Source organism: Bombyx mori, chromosome 22 (assembly GCF_030269925.1).
Source record: "Bombyx mori chromosome 22, ASM3026992v2".
Classification (NCBI taxonomy): Eukaryota; Metazoa; Arthropoda; class Insecta; order Lepidoptera; family Bombycidae; genus Bombyx; species Bombyx mori.
The window spans coordinates 12,890,029-12,917,252 of record NC_085128.1 but is presented as its reverse complement, the minus strand read 5'-3'; the positions used below and the strand labels follow the sequence as shown (position 1 = coordinate 12,917,252).

General features: G+C 37.3%; 2 protein-coding genes across 2 annotated transcripts in view; one reads left to right on the top strand and one right to left on the bottom strand.

Moving 5' to 3' along the window:
- LOC101741008 (uncharacterized) overlaps positions 1-2,431 on the top strand; it is a 16,118-nt gene extending 13,687 nt beyond the window's left edge. Inside the window, exon 14 of the mRNA XM_038018855.2 lies at positions 65-2,431. Coding sequence (XP_037874783.1) covers positions 65-301 — 237 coding nt within the window. The 3' untranslated portion in view covers positions 302-2,431. The remainder of the gene's footprint in view (positions 1-64) is intronic.
- On the bottom strand, positions 2,417-27,224 carry LOC101741155 (importin-13). The gene is made up of 17 exons (XM_004926474.5): positions 26,832-27,224; positions 25,361-25,528; positions 24,954-25,070; positions 24,080-24,192; positions 22,109-22,279; positions 20,881-21,055; positions 19,444-19,659; positions 18,167-18,343; positions 16,719-16,953; positions 15,558-15,751; positions 14,786-14,929; positions 13,137-13,286; positions 12,382-12,519; positions 11,636-11,840; positions 10,325-10,462; positions 9,175-9,361; positions 2,417-8,251 (listed from the first exon to the last, which is right to left on the bottom strand). The coding sequence occupies exons 1-17, from the start codon at positions 26,982-26,984 to the stop codon at positions 8,131-8,133; spliced, it is 2,802 nt and encodes a 933-aa protein (XP_004926531.3). The 5' UTR covers positions 26,985-27,224; the 3' UTR covers positions 2,417-8,130.

Sequence of the window (27,224 nt, the reverse complement as noted above, 5' to 3'; positions counted from 1 at the left end):
CTACCACCGGAACTTTTTGTAAGGTCCTTTTGATAAATGTTTTTTTTTTCTTTTCGGATTATAGGTGGTTGTGAACGGGCAGCACAACTCGAGGAAGCTAGTGTACACGAGGGTGACCCACAGCGACTTGGAGAGCTCGTCCGTGAACGTGAGCCGCCAGGACTGCTTCCACCTGACCCTCGACCAGGCCCTCAACTTCCTCAGGGTCAAGAACAAGCAGTGCGAGCCGGATAAATACTTGGAGTTCAATTTGGAGATCGCTCAGTGCGACGAGATAGAGGCGAACGATTCTGAATCCTGATCGCGGTTTCTCTCTAGTCTGATCAAGAAGCGGCTCGCGAAGGCCATGAGGCTCGCCAAGCGGCCGCTCATGAACAGGAGCTGGAGCTTGATGATCAGGGACGTGTTGGACAATAAGTAGAAGGCTCCATTCTACAACAAGGCGTCTTGATAAAAAAAAAATGTTTTTCATACCTATGCTGATGGCCTTGAGGAGCTATTTCAGGTTAGATACTATAACCCAACGGTTACAAGAGTGAACAAACAGTCTGTGTTGACTAAGGGAATTTCGTGTAACTTTTACCGATCAATCATTTTGAACTATTTAACGGCTCGGGGCTGTTTATATAATACTTGTCTAGTGTTAAACATCACATAATGTAGTGTACTTTAAATATTAAATTAAATGCATTTATTATACAAAATATAGTCGTTTAAATTATATTAAATACGGTAATTACGAATTTTTTATCACTAAGCTGTAAGTACTAATATCTCGTAGATTTTATTTTGTGGTGTAATAATAATTATGTATTGTAATCTAATCATTTTGTATTGGGCAGCGACTTGGATGTGTTAACTAAGCTTGTCTGCTTACAGTGGAAATAAAAAAATTATATGTATTTTGCTCCTGCATGACGACACCTCTGTCAATTAACCTACAAAATAACCAGATAAATCATGTTACAATGAATTGTGAATTTTTTTTACGATTTCGGATTGCTTTTGTCTCCTGTAGCTCTGCTAAGATTTTAAATTAATATTCTTGTTTCATAGTTTATTGTATTAGTATGAAGTCGTGCACAGTTATTAGTTGTAGTTCTGTCTCGTCTGCCAGCAACAAGAAGCCAACTAGTTTTGTCGAAAATTCGATTGTCAATCATAAACAACTTCTTCGTGGGCACTAAAGAAGTGACGCGAAATATTTAATAACAAAAACTGTTACATACTTAGTAATTTACTTAAAACGTTGTGCCGATAATAATTACTTAATTATAGAGTAACATGTAAGTTACATTGTTTTAAATAAATAATACACCATGTTATTTGGAATTTCCAAATATAAAAAATTAAAACGAAATATGACACAATATTATAAATTGAGTTTGTACAGAAAATATTTTTATTTTATTTCATACATCTAAGTAACGGGAACTGTGCTCACGAATTCTATTTCGTTAATGGTCTTGATATCATTTTGTTTAACTAAAAAATTAGCTCAGCGATTGGAATATATTTTATCGAATAAAATTTTTAATGTGAGATTTTTCCAAAATATGATTCGATTGTATTTCGGACTAACCTCGTTACGAATAAACTAAAAAAATTGTTGCCATATGTTACGTAAGAGTAATAGTATTTCTTTAAGTTTTGAATGTACAGAGACTGAAATATGTACACGAAATATTACAAGAATTGGAAATGTCAGTTGTTTTATTTGTGCAAATTGTGGAATTTGTAAATATAATAAGTGAAACATAAATTTAACCGTGATAAACATTTTATATGGCTCTTTACAAATCTTAACATTCGGATAGTCTATTTTAGTTCACTAATCCTTTTAAATGTCTTACTAACCCATTTCAGGTATTGTGTAAACAAATTTAGTATAAGCTATATTTGTATATGTAAAAAAATTTCAAATGTAGAAAATCAAAATAATACATTTAATCCATAATTAATGATTTATTGTAGTCTGTGAATAGTGTCCTCTCTACCACATGTAGTCTATCTACAGAACATGTTTGCTGGTAAATTCACATGTATATGCTCAAGTCGGAGCCTACACATGTTCGTGCCGTCACCCTGCCTGTTTTGGTTAAGCAGACATTTTCTCAAAGGGAAAATACTAATTTGACCGATACCTTCACCTTATACCTCGATGTAGAGAAAGCTAATATTACATTCTCCTAAAAATTATAAATAATATTATTACCGATCTGAATTTCTGGAATGAAATTTTAAATTATGATAATATTATATATAGAACTCGTCTACTATGTTGTAAGGATCGTATTGATAGCTTTTGGGAAAATTATAAAGCTATTTACAGTATATAGAACGGCATCAATATTGTGATATTCTTTACATTTTTAAGTAAATTAAGTGTATAAAATGATTAAAAATGAAATAAACCTTTCAAATTAATCAATTTTATTGTTTTCATTTTCAAAATGTCTAATATAAATACTTAAAATCGAATATAGTTATTTATTTACAAATGATATAATTATCACACGTTTCTATACAATATGATTGTGATATTTTTATTAAAACTTGACCGTTTTGGTTTCATTCCTTTTATATAATTCTAAATATTAAAATGTAAATACTGCAGTTATACGTCTCGCACTGAGTCGAGAGTGTCGTACGACAGCGCTGTGTACCGAGAGAGTACTGATACACGTACTCAATATATGTATTGGAATCTTCTCCGAAAACGAAGTCAGGCAGTTCAAAATACAAAACAGATGATTCTTGATCCAATTTTTTAGTGTTCTTGAACCCTATAAAATCCGCGTATGTTAAATATGTCAAGTTTTACAACCGATCATTGCGGGTTTGCCAATTACTAAATCGATAAAGTATTTATACTAGCCATAGCAAAATCGTATTGTTTTTCGTTTTCATGTCAATAGAATAGTCTATTGCCATTTTGGTCCGATTTCCGGAGCGATCCCTTTACATTTTATACATTTAAATATAAAAATCTTAAATTATGTGTGAAAATTGCAGGTCTGACGGAAAGGAAATGCCGATGAAAATTCCCTATTAATACATATTTATACTAAACTAAATTTATTTCTAAATACGTTCTTAAAATTAAAACAGAAATAATATTTAATTAAAACGTATTTTTATGGTTTAACCTCGTTTTTTGTTTTAAACTAAATTTTCGTGGTCATGGACGAATGACGTAAGATTATTAAATCTCAAGAATAAATAAAGTACAAGCTAAGCTTTATTTTCGTCAAACTCTTGCATACGACTATAAATTCATATAAATAATTTAATTTATTACATTATTGCAAAAATACTCCTCTAAATCGTAATTTTGCCACACAACAAAGTAATGCATTGAAGATAAATTATGGTATTGTCCATTTTATAAGAAGAGTTGATTACATTGTTGTTACAATGTGATAACAAAATTTAAGAAAATAAAGGCTATTGAAGAAATACTGTATACGATATTTTGATATTAATTGATAAGATTTTATAAATTGAATATTTTTCAAATAGAATAATTCATGAATTTCAATTATATATAAAGTGGATAGAATTAAATTATGTAAAGAATATAGAATAGATTATCGCGATCAAAAAACTCATTGACCCAATTAGAAACATTTTTTTTTTTAAATTACCTTAAGTTATAAAACAGGTTTTTTCTTTAGTACAAAATTGCAAGGACGTGATCAGCGCAAGGTCAGATATTGTGCCGAACCAAAAGGCTGTATGATCTATTCGTAGCTCAATTCATTGTGACATACCTAATTCTCTTTTTTTATTTTGTAATTTAATTTGTCGATTAGTCTTTTTTTTTTAAATACGCTTGATTTTGCTTAGCACTAGTTTTGTAACTTACGCGCCTACGTTTGCCGCTAGGGGCGCTGTTACAACTTCAATAAATTTGAGTTAACTTTTACGTGATCGAGAAGTTAAAAAACTGGCACTAAGCAGATAGGACTAACACTGTGTGTTCAATTTTATCGTACAACGAATGCTCTCAGAAAAACTAATAAAATTAACAGAGAAGAAGTGATTTTTTTAACGAAGTACTTATCTGATTACTTTATACTTGCGTATTATTTCATTGTGTTTGTGCATGAATTTATTTATTATTTGTCTGCATGTGCGTTATAGATAGGTACGTACTAAATAAATATTGATAACCACCCATGACTTTCTGGCTGCACAACCTCCGGTTAACTAAGTAGTTCATCTTCTTAGACATGAAGGCAGCTTACATACACATACATACATGAAAAATAACGAAGAAATAATCTTACGGGAAGGTTATACCCAGCAGCGGGTGTTTCGTAGTTGCTAATGATATTATGACTGAAAAACTCAAAAGTTGAAAAAATCATATTTCTTCCACTAAGTGAGTGACGAATCAAAGCGAATTATTAGTGATCGTAAATAGATTTTTAAAGATTGACGGTAAACAATAGCACTAACGATCTTTGATCGTTAACCTGGATTCGAGTAAAACGTTACCTTGACAATTCTATACTTTAACAAAATAAAATTAACGTAATATAATAATAAAATCGATCATATTTTTTCAAAATAAACACCAATTTATGATTAAATAGTTTTCTATGCCCGTCAGATCTGCATTCTAACTTACTTATATAGGTAATCTACTCTAAACTTAATATTCTTTTAGAAAATAATACAACACTTTCATATTATCCTACATTAAATATTAGCGCGAAATATCACAAAAAAATAGTTACAAAATATCTACGAGATCATTATCGTATTTATTATACAATGTCAATTGATCGACAACATTGAGAGTATGTTAATGATATATAAATAGTTACACCGAAGATCCAGGAAGACTGAAGATTTGTTGATTAAAAGGAATTTCAAGGGAACATACGTGGTTATGATACAGAATAATATAATATCGTCTTCTCGCATTAAAACTGTATAATCTCAAAAGTAACTAATTTTACAGGAGTGTTCTACAGGTTTAACATGTGATATTTTAAATATTAATCATCTTTGCAACATTTTATTTTTATTTTTTACTAGTTACTTTATCTGTCTTTAAAGTAAGATAAAATTGTGTATTAATTTCGTTAATAGTAGTCAAGATATAGGTAATATAAAAAAAAAACTAAAATTAAACTAGGCTCTTTTGACAGTATTTATGAGAAATATACTGGTGATACCAAATGATTCCGCATATTTAATCAATTTCGAATATTTTTGGAAATGATACACTTTTAATGCGAAAAGAGGATATATTTCATGAGGGCGCGGGTGACCAGGCCTGAAATATGTACATAAATAAAACACGGTAGTTATTACGCAGACAGCAAAATTTTAGTCAAACTATTCTACGTCGTAAACGGTCTGAAGAATTTCAGACAGTACGTCAACTCGAAGCTCGAAAGTCAACGGGACTGTCGTTAAATTCACAAGCCAGAGTGTGAAGCGAAGTCGACTCGCGCAACAAGAAGCAGTGGAATACTGGCTCGAGACAGTAGACAATTAAAACTACTTTAACGGTTTAATATCACTTTTTTTATTATCATTTAAAGCAGCAGCTAGACCTGCCAATCGAGAGAGTCCGCCGACCATGGTTCAGCATCTAGTTGTCACGTCTCAGCCTGCCCCATCTTAGCGGTAGGCAACGGCTTGGCTCTGCCCCTGGCATTGCTGAAGTCCATGGGCGACGGTAACCACTCACCATCAGGTGGGCCGTGTGCTCGTCTGCCTACAAGGGCAATAAAATTAAAATAAAAAAAGGCTCGAACGCGGGTTGATCTCTTCTTTAGCTCACATAAACAGTACGAAGGGCACATTATAATAGCACCAGAGTATATGAAGTGTTGGCAAATTTATAATCAAGTTGCCAAATTTATAATCAAGAGCTATAATAGGGCTGTCCAAACTACATACATTTGCGGGCTAATTAAAATTTACCACAAAAGCTGGAGGACCGCAGAAAAAATGATTTTCAAAAACAAAATACTTTTCGGGAATTCCCCTAATAATAGTAAAATATAGTAGACTTTTAAATTAATAATGTTATGGCTATGGAATGTTACAAGAATAAAGATAAATTATACCAAATATTGATTATGTGTTTTGACAAAGAATTCTATTATCCAAAATACTTATATACAAACCCATATTCTGATTAACGCATGCGTCGCGGGCCGCATGTAAACGAGACTCGGCCCGTTGTCAGGACAGCCCTAGCCTATAACATAGTCCCTTCGAGGGTGTTATCTATATATTAGTACGTGAAGCAAAACTTTGTACCCCTTTTCACGAAAATTGCGCGGACGGAGGAGTATGAAATTTCCCACATTTATAGAGAATGAGTGCAGAATGTTAATCTTTTTTTTAATTATGCATAAAAGATACATTAAATAACATAAATAAAAAAACATTACACACCCCACCATGTATTTTACACACACACGCATATATACTCTTTTATTTATTGTCAAACTTTTGTTATTGTTGAAATTCTGTGGTCAAATTGAGAATAGATTAATATTTTTAGTCTTTAATATTATTTGTCTATAGTGTTATTTTGGCGAAATCTGTGATTATAGATATACTAGATTATAGTAGATTTGACAATAGAATCATAATAATATTCAAACTTATAATTTTAATTAATTAATCTAATTTCGATTACTGGGGGACCAATAGTAGTTCTTAAGTATCTTAATTCGATGAAGGTCTTAGTGGAATGAACTACAAAGTGCAAAGAAAACAGTAAAAAATTGCTTGAAAAATTTGTACAGAGAGCAAAAAAGCAGCAAAAATTTACTTGAGAAATTTGGTGTGATGATCAAATGAAAGAAACTAGAGTAGAAAGATATCTCAAAAGTAAAGAGATGGATAGTTTGGTGTGATAGCAACCAATCGAATCTTAAAACGCTTGAAGAAACAAATCTTGTTGTGGTTAAACTACTTCAAAACAATAATGTTGTAATTAAATTACTTAAAGCATTTATTTCAATTGTTATTAAATGTCCAGTGATATTAATGTCTTATTTAACTCAGACTAGTAAGTAGGAAGCTATAAACGTAATTGGAACTAATTTTAAGATTTAATTTCGAGTTTTTTATTGTCATTATATTATATCCGACGTTTTGAACACTATAGTTTGCATAGTCGCGGCCATCCGAGTCCGTGTAAAAGTAGTTTTAATTAGTATTTTAATCAGTGGGTCCGATGCCAGATTAAGAAAATCTAAGGGATAAATATCTTATTATTATGCAGTTGTTTCCTTATTAAAATCGATCTTAAAATGCAAGCATTGCAAACAATTCTTATAGGGTAACTTTCATTTATTTTATGATCACGATATCTGTAATATACGTATAATGAGGGTCGTGACCGCCCTTCTGTATAAAATATACCTAATTACCTACATATAAAATATTAAATTAAAAAAGTTGAAGTAAAGAACATTCAACCTTATGTCTTAGATTAGAAGACAGCTTTCAGCATTTGTCAATATTCCGTGCAGTTCAAGATTGAATTTGCACCCTTAGAAAATTCACGCCGTGTACAGAACATCATGTACAGTTATAAATAACATCAATTTGTAGTTACTTTAAGAACTACCTCATAGATTATATTGTATACCTTGGTATAGATCAACGGTCGGGGAACCGAAGTAAATTACCCCAAATGGGGTAACATGAAATTTTGGGGGGTAAAAATTAAACTTTTGGGAGTAAAAAGTATATATTGAAGAGAAACCTCTTTAGAATCGTTAAATTTTTAGTTATTGTTTTCTTTTCAAAATTATCATGGGGGCCATAATATGAAAAGATGCTAAAAAGAAACGATTTCATTTTTTTTTGTTCTTCGCCATGGGATTTGGATCAACTTACACAAAAATATTTTGGGGTAATAATTTAAAAATTTCCCCTACCGCTGGTATAGATTATGCAAAATACTAGTAGATTTTTTTTCGTTTTATATAATAATATTACACTAGACTTACTCGTTAGATTGTATACCGCAATTCTAAAACTGTATTTCATTGTACAGTCTTCAATTTTCAGTCGTTCATTAGTTCATTCGGTACACAGATTATAGCCTTGAAATTTCTTTTAATTTCTAAATTTGAATAGTTATTAAGAGACTAGACTTCTGGAGGCGATCGCCTGCCGCGAGTACTCGGTGCCGATGAGTCCTCGACACGCCAGCGAGAACTCCTGCACCACTTCGAGTATCCTGCGCTTACTGGTTCGTTCCCTGTAAAATATTAAACAGACACGTCATTACGGATTCTCCTGATACATTAACGGTGCTTTTAGGTACCACAAGCACCGGTCACCGTCCTCGTCGACCCTGAGCGAATTAATCCATAGACACAGCCCACTGAGTTTCTCGCCGGATCTTCTCAGTGGGTCGCGTTTCCGATCCGGTGGTAGATTCTGCGAAGCACTGCTCTTGCTAGGGCCAGTGTTAGCACCACTCCGGTTTGAGCCCCGTGAGCTCACATACACGCTAAGGCGAAGCTGATTATAGCCTCTCAATCTCAAGACTATCAGTATAGGTAGGAAAAAAAAAATTAAACAGAATATAAAATTCAAAGGTGTGTTCTGTGGTAAAGCATAATCTCGATTTAGTGCTAAGGTTTTTTTAGTGCCCTTGTAGGCAGACAAGCACACGGCCCACATGATGGTGGATGGATTATCAACCTATTGATCTTTGTTGTAGTGATGATTGTACATTGTTTGCCGGTGGTGTCATACGTGCCATTAGTATGAGAAGTGTCAGTAGGTTTGAGACACAGAATTCAACTGATTTTCAGTTATCTGTGATTGTTCAACAAAAATACGTGTATGTATCACTACCCTATTTGTGCCGGGAAGTTAAAATGTGTTCCAGTTTTAAGGGTGGGGCGACCATTATACCATTAAATAAAAATTACGACCTCGTGTCTGAAGAGAGATGGCAATATTCACCCGCGATGTCTATATTTTCAGTAACTACATACGTAAAATCTCGTAAGCGGGCTTTTAGTTCATATCTATAAAATAATCATATAGATATATACTATATTTAACAATATGTTACTAAATATATTGTATGTAATAGTAAGGATACTGCATCCAAATTATTTTGAATATTAAACTTAAAATTTTCTTTAAAAAATTTTTTTATCATGTTACCTGAGCACGCCGGCTATGAATTTCTGTTTGTGTGCGTGTGTGGCGTGTGGCGTGGGGAAATCCGAGGGCGCCAGTGAGGTTCGCAGCCACGTCTCCAGCTTTTCTTCCTCCTCCCCCCAATCCGCACGGTTCATTGACAGCAGCAGGTCTGAGACGGGCATCACTTGGTTGCGAGGCATCACGCCGCCTGTACAACGTACGTCAATTATTTTACAGAGCGTGGAACCATTTCTAAAAAAATTAATTTAACTGTGCCGACAGCCAGTCGCACCACGAACGCACCACGCCCAGCGGCCCGCGCGCGCCTGCAGTGTTTTTTTGCTTAGATTCGTGGACGAGCTCACAGCCCACCTGGTGTTAAGTGGTTACTGGAGCCCATAGACATCTACAACGTAAATGCGCCACCCACCTTGAGATATACGTTCTGAGGTCTGAGTATAGTTACAGCGGCTACCCCACCCTTCAAACCGAAACGCATTACTGCTTCACGGCAGAAATAGGCGGACTCACCAGTCCTAGCACCAGTAATTAAGCAATATAATTTTGCAGGTTTGATTTTTATTACACGGTGTTGTTATTCCTTCACCGTGGAAGTCAATCGTGAACATTTGTTAAGTACGTATTCCGTTAGAAAAATTGGTACCCCCTTGCGGGATTCGAACACCGGTGCATCGCTAGATACGAATGCACCGGACGTCTTATCCTTTAGGCTCCACTTCGACAAAGCGGCACGACACGAGAACCCTCTCATCGTGGCCGCCGGTAACTACAGTCCCGATCCTGCGAACAGAATGGAAAGTAGTCGACGTCGCCCCAAACGTCATTTCGGATCTTCCCGATCCACTTATGGTGCTTTTAGGTACCTCAAGCACCGGTCATCGTTCTCGTCGAACCCATCACTTTGGACGAAGGGCTCGACGAGTAAATTAACCCACAGACACAGCCCACTGAGTTTCTCGCCGGATCTTCTCAATGGGTCGCGTTTCCGATCTGGTGGTAGATCCTGCGAAGCACGGCTCTTGCTAGGGTTCGTGTTAGCAACGTCGTCATGTTTGAGCCCCGTGAGCTCACTTACTAGTTAAGGTTACGCTGATATAGCCTCTCAAGGCTCTCAGCTTAGGCAGGAAAACGACGACTTCTGTGTACGTACCGATACAGATCAGCAGGGCGTGCGTGAGGGCGGCTCCGCGCGCATGCGCAGCCCGCGGGCGCGCGACACAGAGCGCCGACAGCCAGCCGCACACCGACCGCACCGCGCCCGGCGCCCACACGCGGATTGAATTCCCGCCTGGAACATAAATATATCATTCACTTCGATGTACTTTATTACCACAACGATTAAGTCAGTTTTTCACATTTTTCCCATGTCCTACAAGATAGCAAAAAGTTATCGAACAAAATGGTACCTACATACTTTAGTTAAATGTAAATAAACTATATTAAAAAATGTTGTGAATTGTCTTAAAAAATGCGAAGAAACTTTTTCCCCAACCTATTACTTGAGGGTATCCATAAATAAATTCACGTAATAAATATCTATACGTGTCTAAAGTAAAGTGAATTTTACGTGCATTGGTTGGTTACGATTTAGCGTTTTTATAATTGACAAATTAATGTAGGTAGCATAAAATCGAGCTAATCTAGTCCTTACGGAGTAAAACAATTCATTGAAATATAAGCAAATGCGTATTAAATATTGTAAAGCTATTATGTTGTGGTTTTAGAGTAGAACAGCCGCATCTTCAATACTCTTTTATGTCTTTTTGTCTTTTATGTTAGTGTAAAATAATTATGAATATGTTGCACACTTGTACTGTGAGGACAGTTCGGACATGTTTGCATAAATCGTTCAGGTAAATTCACGAATAACGGCGTGAATCTATACTTTTATTTTGCTGTTTGTTTTCGTAGACAGGTTATCGAGTTTACATGCCCGCACGGTATTGAATAGTTATCATAGTCTATGGGTCATAGTCATTTTAAGACATGAGGTCTAAGTCTCAATCGCACAGTACGATCGCTGCCTCACCCTCTAAACTGGAGTACATGGCAAATACGCGGTATGAATGGGCGGGGCGGTTCAGAAGACTATCGATAAATTGTAGTAGGTTGATTCACAATCGAATAAAAAAAACACTAAAAAAATGATGCTCGTGCAACTGACACACGTGTACACAGCACAACTGGTACACGTGACAGAAGTGAAACTTCTCTTGCGGTGCGAAGATTTTTTCTATTTTTATCCTTAAATCAAATTTATCTTGTAATAGAAACGACCTAGCGCCCTTTGTCCTTACCCTCTCACAATGTTCCAGTGGTTCGCGAGACGCTCTGTCTATTTTCTCACTCTCGCTCTTCCTAAGTTGTATCTTTTCTCTCTAGCCGTAACGAATCTGTCGCGAGTTAAATTTTACTCTCAACGCGCCTAAAGAAGTTTCACTTTAAAAAATGCGTTAAATACCTAGGTCGACCAGTTCAGGGAGCAAATGTTCGATCCAGTTGAGGACTTCTGGTTTCTTCTTAGTGAGGGCCATCAACATAGCGAAGAGTCCGTCGGAGAGGTCTGGCCTGGCGGCGGGCTGCGGCGCCAGCTCTTGCACGCTGGTCGCCACCACGCTGCTCACCAGCGCCGCCGAGCCCGACCACTCGCCCACGACCAACACCATCTGCCGACAAACGTAAAGCTAGAATCACATAAACTCCCATCGGTAGTCAATCTTTTATTTATTTATTTTTTATTGCCCTTGTAGGCAGACGAGCATACGGCCCACCTAATGGTGAGTGGTTACCGTCGCCCATAGACTTCAGCAATGCCAGGGGCAGAGCCAAGCCGTTTCCTCGGAGCTGTGACCTATTGACGATTACAGTGGTTAGTTTTAAGTAGCCTGATAAGTTTCTCGACAAATCTTCTCAGTAGATTGCGATTCCGATCCGGTAGTAGATTCTACGATTCATTGCTCTTGCTAGGGATGGTGTTAGCAAATTCTTTTAGGTTGAGCCCGTGACCTCATCTACCCTTCGGCGCGAAGTTGGAATAGCCACTTAGGCTATCAGCGAATAGGTAGGGCTCATTTACAATTTTGTTTATTTTAAATCAAATCGAACAACTATTCTGACCACGCCCACCTTTGGGCGTTCTATAAGCGAATTAAAATAAAAAAATCGGTTCTACTATTTCTCTCGGTGCTCGATTCACAAAGCTCGTACCAGTTTCACTATGTCCAGTCCCGGAGCGCAACTGAAGTTAGTGAAGCCAGTCATCAGCAGCTCCGCTATTTCGGCGACCAGCGGCACGCACTCTTCCATTAGAGCTGACACCGTCTGCTTTAGTATCGTGAATAAATACTGCAAAGAAAATGTATCGAATTATTATCTCGAACCTCGATTCTGATTAAAGGTTTTGGTTGTAAAACGGAGTAGGAATTGGTGGAACAGTTAATTTAATGGTTGTTGGGGTTTACTCAATGAGGCCGCGGTGCCATACCCTATTTGGGAATCTCAAATGGGACTATTGTAACGTAGCTCGTCTACTCTTATAACTAGATATTGTTACGCCGGTAAGAGTAACGCCATCTATCGCCGAATAGTCGAAGGAATATCGAAGGACCTAGAAGCACGTAGAACGCCCAAGAAGTACAGCGCCATCTATTGACAGATAGTGGAAACTACTACTAGAGATGTGTGGAATATTTTCGATAATAAAAGGGTTTTAGATAGGGCACGCAGTCAGTCAGTAATCGGAACTACTCGAAGCGAAACAGCGAACGGATCACCTGAAGTGAAGCGGAATAAGCGAATTGAGAGTTTTAAAGTGTTTGTGAAGTGTTTAAGTGTTCTAAGTGTTGAATACAGTATTAAATTGTACTATGGTGAAATTTTATTTATCCCGAACCCTCAGTGCGTAAAAGAATATGTATCTAGTATGTGTTTATAATACATATACATTATAAGTTTGTACTAACTTCGACGAGAGCTTCGTGTTGAGCGAGCGGCGGCAGGGTGGGGGCGATGATGCGGAACAGTTGGGCGGCAAGCGCGGGGCTGGGGGCCAGCGCCGCCATCACCACGGCCGCGCACTCCGCCGCGCAGCACGTCAGGTTCACGTCGCGTCTCTGGACCGACAACCATCAGCTTATGAACATTACGCGAATTAAACAAATATTCACACTTTTGTACAACACGAGCATCCATCAGCTTATGAACATTACGCGAACTAAACAAATATTCACACTTTTGTACAACACGAGCATCCATCAGCTTATGAACATTACGCGAACTAAACAAATATTCACACTTTTGTACAACACGAGCATCCATCAGCTTATGAACATTACGCGAACTAAACAAATATTCACACTATTGTACAACACGAGCATCCATCAGCTTATGAACATTACGCGAACTAAACAAATATTCACACTTTTGTACAACACGAGCATCCATCAGCTTATGAACATTACGCGAACTAAACAAATATTCACACTTTTGTACAACACGAGCATCCATCAGCTTATGAACATTACGCGAACTAAACAAATATTCACACTATTGTACAACACGAGCATCCATCAGCTTATGAACATTACGCGAACTAAACAAATATTCACACTTTTGTACAACACGAGCATCCATCAGCTTATGAACATTACGCGAACTAAACAAATATTCACACTTTTGTACAACACGAGCATCCATCAACTTATGAACATTACGCGAACTAAACAAATATTCACACTATTGTACAACACGAGCATCCATCAGCTTATGAACATTACGCGAACTAAACAAATATTCACACTTTTGTACAACACGAGCATCCATCAGCTTATGAACATTACGCGAACTAAACAAATATTCACACTTTTGTACAACACGAGCATCCATCAGCTTATGAACATTACGCGAACTAAACAAATATTCACACTTTTGTACAATACGAGCATCCATCAGCTTATGAACATTACGCGAACTAAACAAATATTCACACTTTTGTACAACACGAGCATCCATCAGCTTATGAACATTACGCGAACTAAACAAATATTCACACTTTTGTACAACACGAGCATCCATCAGCTTATGAACATTACGCGAACTAAACAAATGTTCACACTTTTGTACAACACGAGCATCCATCAGCTTATGAACATTACGCGAACTAAACAAATATTCACACTTTTGTACAACACGAGCATCCATCAGCTTATGAACATTACGCGAACTAAACAAACTTCACACTTTTGTACAACACGAGCATCCTCATCAGAAAATTTTAGTCTAGTTATCTAGACCAACGGTGGTTTAGGTATCTAAGCGTTTTTTTTATTGAAATTTAAAAGATATATGCTCACTTTTATTAAACCGATTATTATGTTTATTATGCAAGGCAGCGGCTTGGCTCTATCCCTGGCATTGTTGAAGTCCATGGTCGACGGTAACCACTCACCATCATGTGGGCCGTATGCTCGTCTGCCTACGAGGGCAAAAAAAATACATATCGTTATAAAATATTGGTGTTCAGCTTTTTCTCTACGATCACCCTCGAAATTTATCTAAAAAAGTATTAACGTTATATAGACAATTTTCAATATTATCTAAATCACCGTATTACTTGCATAGCGATGTCATCCCGGAGCGTGCGTGCGAGATCTTCCAACAGCGGTGCAGCCAGTAGAGGCGGCGCTGCCGCTAGCGCCGCGCCCGCAGCGCCGCACAGCTGGCGCCGCACCCAGCCGTCGCTACGGCCACCTGTGCTCTGTGGACGTTATAATCTCTTTATTATACGTATACGACATGCTGAAACATTAAATTCGAATACAATAAAGAATTCTCTCTCTCTCTCGCTCTCTCGTAGTGATGCGCATTATTTTTGTCGATAAGCGTTATCGATAGTGTATTTAGTTTTGTCATTTTGTGAGTTAGTGATAAAAATGAAAGAGATAATCACTAATCTAACACTTACACCACATATCGCCGCAGCAAGTTAACGAGAACGGCAGAAATTAACACTTTGTATATTTTCGGGATCTATTCTTATTTCAGTGAAAATTTTAACACATTGTTGATAACAACACGTGCGAATATTATTTTGAATAAATTCTGCCGTTTTGATACAAAATAAAGGAGTAGCCATTGTGTCACTAAAGAAATTCAGAGAACGAATGAATAAAAACACATTTCTCTTCGACATAATGTACTATAATTTGCAGGTAAGTACAAATGACTCTTAACATAACAATGTCTCACCACCCTTCGTATACCACCCCGCCGCCGTGTACGTGTTTTTGATGACTCATTTGTTTTTATCGATCATGCTCACCGCCCTAGCCGGGCTATGTTTTATGACCCAAGCTGCACGGACAAAATAATTCTACTATAGTTACCCGCGCGGCGTGCACTATGTCGGGCGCGAGGTCGGCCGCGGGCGCGCTGCAGTCGGCGCACAGCTTGCGCAGGGCGAGGGCGGCGGGGGCCACGCACCGCTGGAGGGCGGCGCCGGCGGCCATCACGCTGGAGAGCCCCAGGGCTGCACAGCGCTCCTGTCCCGACACCGAACTCAGCCACGACGCGTACCCGCCTGCGCTCACACATAAACACCAACTGTGACCATCATTACGCCTACATAATATAATCTCCATTAGTCAGTTTACATAATATATAATTAACCACCATATTTTTAAGCGACTTCAAAAAAGGAGGTTCTCAATTCGACGGTGTTTTTTTTTATGTTTGTTACCTCATAACTTTTGACTGGGTGAATCGATTTTGATGATAATTTTTTTATTAGAAAGCTGACGCTTCCCGTGTTGTTCCATTTCCATTTAGTCCAGTTCTGATAATGGTATCCATGAGAAAACCATATAAGTCTTAAATTTGCATTAAGTACGTGCGCGACAAATAGATGAATAACTAAATATCACGCCAACCGATTTCGATGATTATTGTTTTTAGTGTATCTTAATTTGTTTTGGAATATCATTTTTTTTTGTCTATTTGAAGTCGGTTTTTGTTAAAGCATGTCTATTTACAATTATATATTAACTATTTACATGTTGTGATGTAACTGGCAACATGAACGATATTTTTATATTGGTATCACTGGTCGATCAACAAATCAGTTTGAAGACTTTTTGGCGGGAACGCGAGGAGTGAAGTTGTGTGATTTGTTTTATTTTGTCTATTTAGTGTTTCTTCAGGTTTAAATGTGTGATAACGGTGGTTTATTAACTGTTTAATATCTGTGAAAGTGCACAAATGTGGGAAAATGAAACAAAGCCGCTGGACGTAACTTCCCGGGATCCTCCAAAAAGTCCACTTAAAAAAAATCTCAGTAAATGACCACCATTTTACTAAGACTATATTTCATCTCATATCATCTCATTTCATTTAACTCCATATTATATTTTTTTATAAAAATAAGAATATTAATTAAAATAAGACATGACTTAAAGGTCTTCGTGACCAGGTCATAAAATCCCTTAAAAAAACGAATCAGTTTGGATTTAATACAGCTAATAATATCCAATATTTTCTTTCGTAGTTACCGAGACAGTCCAAAGCGGTGTTTAACATCCTATTGTCGGTCGAAGTGTTGGCGATGTTGACGGCATGTTCCAGCATGTTGAACAGGGCGTCGGGGGCCCGTTCGTAGGGCGCGGCGTCCGCCAACGACAGGAATATGTGCAGGGCGGCTTCGCGACGTGAATCCGTCTCGGCCGAGTTGAACGCGCTCTCCACAGTGCTCCAGCACCAGTCGCCGAGTATAGCGAAACAGTACATCTGAAAATAGACGTGGCGTTTATTATATCTGTTAACGGAGGTTTTTTTTTAAGGGATTTTATGACCCGATAGCTAACACCTTTAGGTCATGTCTTATTTTAATTTATATTCTTATTTTTATGAAAAATGATAATATGGAGTGAAATGAAATGAAATGAAGATGATTAATTTGAGACATTAATCAACTGGGATGAAATTAAATATAATCTGAGTAAAATGGTGGTCATTTACTGAGATTTTTTCAGTTGACTTTTTGGAGGATCCCGAGAAGTTACATCCAGCGGCCTTGTTTCATTTTCCCACATTTGTGCATTTTCAAAGATATTAAACAGTTAACAAACCACCGTTATTACACATTTAAACCTGAAGCAACACTAAATAAAAATTAAACAAATCACACAACTTCACTTCTCGCGTTCCCGCCAAAAAGTCTCCGTTAACGGAGGTGTATTTCAGTCACAGCTAACCCTATAAGATAGGGGGTTATCTGTGATTTCGGTTTAGCTGATTTACTGGGGACTTATTGTTATTGCAGACGTATTTTTTATTTATTGCTTAGATGCGTGAACGAGCTCACACCTGGTGTTAAGTGGTTACTGGAGCGCATAGACATCTACATCGTAAATGCGACACCCACCTTGAGATATAAGTTCTAAAGTCTCAGGTATAGTTAAAACGGCTGCCCCACCCTTCAAACCGAAACGCATTACTGCTTCACGGCAGAAATAAGCAGGGTGGTGGTACCTACCCGCGCGGACTTTCAAGAGGTCGTACTACCACCCGTATTTAATCTTCTTCTCAGCCTTTCAATATATAATTGTGTTTTAATAATAATCATTGAAAACAACAACAAAGGCAAGGGAATATTATTCAGCACACAAGAAACTTGGGACTTTTTAGCTAAAACTGAAACTGAATATAATGAAAACACATATTATACAGGGGGTTTGAGATTAGTCCTCAGACAATTAAGATTCGCAGGCCTTTACTGTCAATGAGAGCAATCGCTAACATGTCTTGATGTATCTATGAAGTTTTTCAAAGGATTTGGGATATCATTGGAATGCACGGGTTGAAAGGCCAGCTCATTAGTATTAATCGACTTTTGGTTATACTTCTCAACAGTCAGTCATATTTCCTGCTTACCTGATACAAATATCTGAACATTATTTTGGAAGGGAATGAAAGCAATTAATAATATTTTTTTTCTTACCACAGTATCAGCGATATCCTGCCGATAACACCTGAGCAGTTCAAGGTCGTCTTTAGATAAATTATTTTCCGGAGCAGCTTCGGACTTGGTGACCAGGGCCAGCAGGAGACGCGAGAAAACTTCCTTCCAGACCGGATGAATCACCTTCGTGTCATCTATAATGTGGAGTACTTCGTCCTGCACAAAAAGTATCTATATGTGGGGAGTGTTATTTTTATTACGTTTTTTCAGTTTGTTTTGTTGGATATTTGAGTCGTCTATTATCAAAGGTCAATACAGATTGATTTGAATATAATCGTCTCCTTCAAAGAATACGGTTCAAAACCTGCATTAAATAAAGGTTAATACTTAACCTGTTATTTATCTAAGATGTCGTTCAGAAGAGTTTTGTGACTGCCAATGGAATACAAAGTCAATAATTGGTTTTTCTGATTTACCAATAATTGTCCAAAAGTCACATTGCCGGCTTTGATAATAGTGGACTCATTTATTTTGTGCCTGTTGTAATGGCAACATCTATTAGGTTCAGAAAGAGATAGCAGTTTAGAATTAGAGAGGGGAGGTAGGAAAGGAAAAGTTTTAGAAAGACGTGTATGAAGTGATTGTGAAGTAAAATAAAGAATTTCGCTATATTCTTCCCGCTTTTACTCATGAACGATCCCACATATGGCAATCTTATCTCTTATTCTTTGTTGAAAGTTGATATTTTTTTCGGTTTCTACCGGGGTATCGGTTTCTTGTTGAAAAACAATTCAATTTAAAGTGGTACAACCTTTTTTTATTGCTTAGACGAGTGAACAAGCTCACAAGACGTCCTACCGCCAGTAAAAAATATTTTATTATTATTTTATTCTATTCTCTTCAGTTACTTACATAGCGAGAACATTCAATTACAATACATTTTACTAAAGTGCTGCCACCTAATGTCTATAGTAACATAGTGCAATAAAAATCAATCCCGTAAAATTATAATTTGCGTAATTACTGGTGGTAGGACCTCATGTGAGTCCGCACGGGTAGATACCCTGCCTATTTCTGCCGTGAAGCAGTAATGCGTTTCGGTTTGAAGGGTGGGGCAGCCGTTGTAACTTACTTGAGACCTTAGAACTTATACCTCAAGGTGGGTAGCGCGTTTACGTCGTAGATGTCTATGGGCTCCATTTACTACTTAACACCAGGTGAGCTGTGAGCACGTCCACCCATCCAAACAATAAAAAAAAAAAAGTTTAATTTTCATTTTATATTTCGAATAGCTTCTATCTATACGTGATCATTACCTGTAACGTATACCAGAATCCAAATACAAGGTTAGACCTGGTCTCGTGTACGGGATAGTGTCCAGGTGCCGCCTGCGCCGCCAGCAGGATATCCAGGAGTTGTCGCGCGCCGCACGCGTTCTCCGAAGCATCGTTGGTTTCCGTCACCTCCACCAGAGCCTTGGCGTGGGTCTCGCCTAACGCGACGCAGCACGTTATCAACGCTAATAACAGTTCCTGTTAATTAAAATACGATTTGCTAATGATCTCGGTAGGCAGCGGCTTGGCTCTGCTCCTGGCATTGCTGAAGTCCATGGGCGACGATAACGACTTACCATCAGGTGGGCCGTACGCTCGTCTGCCTTCAAAGGCAATAAAAAAAAAAGAACTTCGTATTCTCAGTCGATACAACAACAAAATCGTAATTTGAAATGAACAGTTTTCCCTTTTAAAACATTACAGTTAATTTAAAAACTGTTTATGTAGCAAACATTTCAATCGATCCCGCACTTATCTTGAATTATATTAGTGTTAGTAGGACATCTTGTGAAGTCACAGGTGTATGTACCACCAAACTGTCTATGTGTGAAACATTAATGCGTTTTGGTTTTAAGGGTGTGACAGTCGTTTTATTTAAAATGGATAGTTTGAACTCATGTCTCAGGTATATACGTTGTTGATGTCTATGAGCTACGGTGACCACTTAACCCCAGGTGTAATGTGAGCTCGTACACCCATCTTAGCAATAAAAAATTAAAACATCTTAACGTACTACTAACATGAACAAATGTTTTTTAGTAATCTCTTCTTATACGAATAATGTTCTCCATTTATTTGATCGTATTTTTTTCAGGTATAGAGCCATTGTAAGTATATAACAAAAACACAATAACAAGCTTATTATTTGCTTTGGGCTTCAGAAATATAAGAGATTGGTTGCCTTCATAGACGACCACAACAATATTAGGTGTCATCGTTACGTGAATGCGAGCGTGCGTGCGTGCGTGTACTTTTTTTTATAACCTATACTGATAGCCTTGAGAGGCTCTATTAGCATTACTCTAGCGTGTAGGTGAGCTCTCGGGGCTCAAACCGGAGGTGTTGCTAACACTGGCCCTAGCAAGAGCCGTGCTTCGAAGAATCTACCACCGGATCGGAAACGCGACCCACGGAGAGGATCCGGCGAGAAACTCAGTGGGCTGTATCTGAGGGTCAATTTACTCGTCGAGCCCTTCGTTGCAAGCGACGGGTTCGACGAGAGCGACGACCGGTGCTTGAGGTACCTAAAAGCACCGTTAGTGGATCGGGAGGATCCGAAAGACGTGTTTGGGGCGACTTCGACTGCTTTCCATTCTGTCCGCAGGATCGGGAATGTAGTTACCGGCGGCCACGATAAGAAGGTTCTCATGTCGTGCCGCTTTATCGAAGTGGGCCTAACCGTGCGGGAGTATACCAGACCTCGTTGATGGAGTTGGGCACGTCGTCCTTGCGCATGATGGGCGCGGTGAGTGCGGCGAGGTCGGCGAGGAGTTGCAGCGCGGTGTGGCGGTGCCGCGCGCCGCCCGCCTCCCGCAGCGCCGCCAGGCTGGCCTCGCAAGCCTCCAGCGAACTGTCGCTCACAGCGTCGTTCCACCTGTGTTTAAATTGTTGAACTAGACATAGACATCTACAACGTAAATGCCGCCACCCATCTTGAGACATGAGTTCTAAGGTCCAGAGGCGGATTATCCGTAAGGCAAAGTAGGCACGTGCCTAGGGGCGTGTAGTTACAAGAGGCGCGCGAGCTTAGAATTTTTAAATAAATAAAGAAAATAACATATCGACGATTAAGAACTAAATGCTGATCCTTAATCTAAATCTATAATAGATTATTCCTGTTTGGCCTATTTCCCAGAGCAGAGAGGAATCATGAATTTCGATTTTCGTTCGGTCGTCCCTCTTGATTTCTTCACAGTTATAACGTCATATTTCATTCGCGCATTAGCGTAAGTACAAGGGTCCTGGTCTACTAAAGTTTACTAAAGTTTAGGTTTGGTGATACAACGTCATCGTAATTGCAAAAACAACTATTTAAAATTTATAGTATTATGATGGCCATTTATGGCCGGTACAGGGGCGCCGATAAAGTGATTGCTTAGGGCGTTCTGGACCTTTAATCCGCCACTGCTAAAGCCTCAGTATAGTTACAACGGCTGCCCCACCCTGCAAACCGAAACGCATTACTGCTTCACGGCAGAAATAGGCAGGGCGGTGGTACCTACCCGTGCGGCCTCACAAGAGGTCCTACCACCAGTTGCGTACATGCCCGCACACGTACGCAACGTACATTACCCCCAACATATTGAATCACTTTGTTACTCGTACGAGCAAACGAGCATTCGACCTTCTGAATGTTAATTATCCTATTGAAAATCAAAATAATACAATTGCAATACAAAATATAGAATAGTCTGTGTACAATTCATGCCAATTCACTCTACTAGTTCGAACAGTAGTCAAAGCACGTTTGATGCGATACTTGGCTCTAAGCATCAGCCCGCTGAGTTTATCGCAGCTTATTCGTGGGTTACAATTCAGTTCTGGTAGGTGGCATTCAACCCCCCCCCCTTGCGACTTGGATTCGCCCACCCGTCCTGGTATGAATGGAAAGGACACAACTAATAGGTACATAAAAATGTTTACATACGTGTACAAAACGTGTACGACTGTGAGCAGTGCCCGACACAGAGGCATGCGGTCAGCGAGCACGACGTTATCAGCCGCATCCTCGCCGTCCAGCGTGAGCCAGCTACAGGCGCAACTAGCTGCCGTTGTCCACGTTTGTATTAAATCAGCTGAGGGTTGCTCTTGAAAATCACTGAAAGTTATTTTTATATTTAAATCCGCCTCAAAGTTTTACTTTAGTTGAATTAATATGTCTTTATAAAAAGTAGTGGTCCCGCAGTAGTCGAAATTCGACTATAATTAATTTAAATTATAAGTTTGAACATTATTATGGTTCGATTGACAAAGACTATTATTATATAGTCCCCGGCACGTAACTTGGCAAGAATCGTCAGATGCGCAAAAGTCGTTTTTTAGGTCTCTTTGGTTGTCAAGCGGGGAAAGACGTAGCACCCTTCCGAGCGCGCGATTTGTGAGTCAGTCGAGCCTCCCCTCCCGCACCGCGTCCACATTCCGTTCGCTCCTGATTACACATGCGCCTACTAAATTGTAGGAACCCTTCGCTTATATTGAGTTTTTGTTACGAGTTGTTATTATTGTTTTAAATTTAGTTTTTGTTACGAGTGTTATTCTTTTAAATTTGTTTGCAATGCCAGGACCAAATACCAATGACCATATAGTCGATTCAGTCACTGACCGTTTTATTATTTACGCCAGTGACGACAGCGACTCTTCGTTATGTCGACGATGAGGAGCCAACTCCTTCCACCAGCTCAGGTGCTACCATACATTTAATCCAAGGGGTAGCACTATTAGAAAATGATAGTGACGATGGCGACACATAATTTTTAATATGAAGTATATTTTTTAAAATAAACTTCTTAACTTTTAATTGTATTTTATTTATAACACCTTATACACTTCACGAATTCCTCTCTTTTCTTTAACTTTCTTCTAAACACACAGGCTTAAAAACAAATTATAGCAAATAAAAAATTAAATAAAATTATATGCGGGCAATAAAAGTGACAATTTTTTGTTGCAATGTGCACTATGCGCGACATTACCCCCACTACTCCAAAACCTTGCCAACTTACGTGCCGCTTACTATACTTCTATAATCAAAGATTTCACCAAGACTACACTATAGACAAATAATGTTAAAGACAAACAATATTAATCTATTCTCAATTTGACCACAGACTTTAAGAAATAACACAAGTTTGACAATAAACACAGTATATATCTATACTAATATATAAATATAAAGTGATTTTTATGGATGTTCCGTTATAACTACTGAGCCATGCATTAGATTGACTTGAAACTTGGTATCCATGTAGAAAAGACATGTACTTAATGGATAGGTTAATATTTATATGAGTGTTGGACTCCCTACGCCAGTTGTGGGGGCATTAATGATGAGAATCTTTGTGGGGGTGAGAAATAATAATGTTAATTTTAAATGTCCAGCGAAGCGGACGAGTACAGCTAGTATGTCTATAAAAATATGGCAAATTGATATTTGAATAAATGCTATTCGACTCTATCTTTTTAAATAAGACACTTAATGTACTAGCATCGAGTGATGCGTGTATACCGTGTCCAAGTTTCAAATGTATTACGTATTAACATCAGTGTAAGAATGTTTTCAATGATGTTAGTTTTACATTGTGCAATAAAAACGAAATTCGTATAATTTTTAATATACTGGTGGAACGCCGTATTTTGAAAGTCCACAGGGGTAAGACCCACAACTCTATCCGTTTCTGCCACAAAGCAGTAACGCGTTCCGGTTTGAAGGCAGGGATAGCCAGTATACAAAATAATTGCGACTGCGACCTGCAACTAACTACCTATCCGCGAGGTAGACAACGCGGTATACACCCTATAGTGTTCGATAGACTGTTATCAGGTAGATAACACCTGAGCTTTGAGTTCGTCTAACAAGCTACTTTATTTATAATAAATATTTAGATAATATAATACTTACTTATAAACAGTTTGCAGATATCTTAGCATATCGTCCAAAACAGCAGGACAAGCTTGTTGTAGAGCGATACGATTCTTCGTACGCAATTCTAACGCCATAGTCATACTATTAAACTGAAAGTAATAAATACTATAAATAGACTCTTATCATATTCCAAGGACGTGCCTATAACATAAAATCGCTTTCTGATTTGTCTGTTTTGAGTAATAATTTTAATTGAATTTTATGCTCAGCACTATGCTTACTGTGCGAGTCACCTCTAGAGTGCAAAGGGTTAGTATGCAGGATATTTAGGAATTAAGTCTTGAAATTTAGAATGTTGTCGGATAAAAATACATTACGAATAAATGATATTTATTAGTTAAATTTATAAACGTGTATTTATTTGCATTTAATCTTGTTTTAAAAAAAAATTTTTAAAACGCAAGTCAACTAACCGTATGTAGGCTTGCGTTGGTCTAAGCTGATCTGCGCAATTACTAGAACAGTTTGTTCTTCTAATAGAAGTAACTAATTTCTGACATTGAAATCGGTCAACAAATTAGAAGACAAGTCTTGTAATTGCAAGTTTACCTTATAATATATAAAAAAAATATTTACTTAATGTAATATTAGTAGCCTAATTTGATTTTTTCAGGGAACTTTTGCCTCGTATTCGTTTTTTCTCTGATGATGTTCTTAGCATTTGATTAATATGTGACCAACAATAATCATAATGAAGGTATTAAAATCATTAAAGCAATACTAACATAACAACCCCCAATAGACAGTTTCCATTTAGGTAAACTATTTGAAACATTAAAACTTGTAAACATGTAACTGAGCAAAAGTTAAGAAGTGACATGTCACAAACAACAAAGAATAAGTTACTTACTTCTTCGGGTATTACAGTAAGAACTTCAAGAAGCAGACTTGTATTCTCAACATTAGATAATGGTCTCAAAATAGTTGCTAAGTCCACTGTTCCCTGTTGCAGAATAAATGCTGCCAGCTGAAACATAGAACTAATTCATAAACATAGAAATAACTCATAACACAGTCACTTTATAATCCTACTCATTTTTTTAAAATTCAAGGTGTGGGGTTAGGTTCATTTTGTGAATTTGGGAAAATATCGATCACCCATCTTATTTATTTTGGAAAGATGGTTATCGTATTATTCCAGTTGTCATGCCTGTTTCTAGCACTGGTAAATGTATCTCTATTTAATGTAATTCTGACGTGGATTGTCTTATCTTGTTAAAAATCTGTATGACTCAAAAATACACCTTTGATACTTACACTTATACATAATCTATTAGTAACAATTTTTGGTCCATTTGAATATGTAAACACAGCCTGTAGTAATTTATTTCCCAGTTCTTCATAGCTCTCAGGTGGGACCTCATTCCAACATCTTAGGATTTTTGTATGAAGTGTTGTTGATGCGTAAAATTGGACCTCTGTTCCCTACGGCCAAAATATTATATGAATATGTTTGGAATAAAGAAACTGTGGATATGCAGTGGTAATTACTGTGGAATCATAGGGGATACATTTCAAAGTTCTAAAATAAAACCAAATTATATCAAAATGAAATCAACTTATTGAGATATTTGCGATTACTATCAATCATTATTGTCAGCTTAAAAATTGGGTTTGCTGTTTTTTTAAATATTCAGATTGATATTGAGCTGTAGCATTAATAAATAGCTTTTTTAAATATGGCTCATTGTGTGGCATAGATGGATCAATTTTCATGATGAAACATTTGCCTTATGCAATGACATGTCACTTAGGTTTTTCAAGTTAAAGATCCCCTTTTCAGTGCTCGCTGAAGGCTCTTCTTCATTGGAATGTGGAATTAACATCCTCCAAGTCAGTTTCGGTCAAGTCATCCTGCAAATCAAGTAACTCCCTAATGTCACTTGATTCTGTTCCTTTCATTCATTCTTTTCTTGATTCTCCTTGATTCATCCATTCTTGATTCTGTTTTTTTGAATCCATTTCATCCTATTATTCCATTGGCAACTTGAATATTATTGCTAGTTAAAATTCCAATTTCTGTGGATTCGCTCTCATTTCAGACAGTCAAAACAAGTATTTATTACAGTTTGTTTTAGTTTGACATTTGTTCACTTGGTCTTTCATAAAAGCTGCCTCAGTACTTCACAGTATTCAAAGGATACTGATATGTTAACAAACAATATCAAAACACTTTTTGTTTACCAATTGCCTCTGTTAATAAAGTTTTTCAGCCGCAAGCACTTGTACTTTCATGTATGAATAATAAAAACACAAAAATTAAATCCAAAAATAAACAACTTTTACTGTAATTATAATTGTATCAGTAAGTTGAGAATATCATAAATTAATATAAATTCGTATATGTTTAATAACCAGACCAGCCAGATTTAATTATTACTAAAAATACAAGTTTTAGTTTTTCATGTTCACATATATATTTAGATGGTATTAAAGAAAATTGGAACTGTTAACAAATATGTAAGATGATATTCGGTTATGTTCCATTGTGGATTACCGAAACTTCGTTTTCTGTCTGATACTTATTGGAAAATTTAATACTTCTTTAAAGAATTTGTAGAAGAATATTCCTGGATAGATTAAAATAGTAGGGGTTGTTGTAGGGGGGAGTTTACACAATATTAAAATTGATAACTAGTGTTGGATTAGAAGTAACGAGAAGTAATGAATTCCTTATAATATGTAGAATAATATATTAATTAGTTTTAATTAATTTTAAGATACGAACTTTAGTTGGCTGAAGAAGATCCCATACAAAATTCCAGGCTTCGGGAACTCTCTGAGCCGTTGTGAGCCACGCATGTGCGTTGGCCCTTTCGGTTTGTTCTCCGTTATAGAATACAGAAACGGCGTATTCCAAATTCTGCACAGTATACTCCATTTCAAATTAGATTCTCCAGTGAATCTAATGCTATATATATACCGGAAAAAAGGCCTGATTTTACTTGAACTAATAAGTTTAGACCTAATTCATCTATCTCACTGTTTTAAAACTATCTTTAAGTTAGATTTTTGTGTCTTAATCAATACACAATATTGTCTGGATTGATTAATTTATCTTTCCGATTTTACATTTCTGTAATTTTGTCAATTTTTGGCATTTACCTACCGGATTATGTGA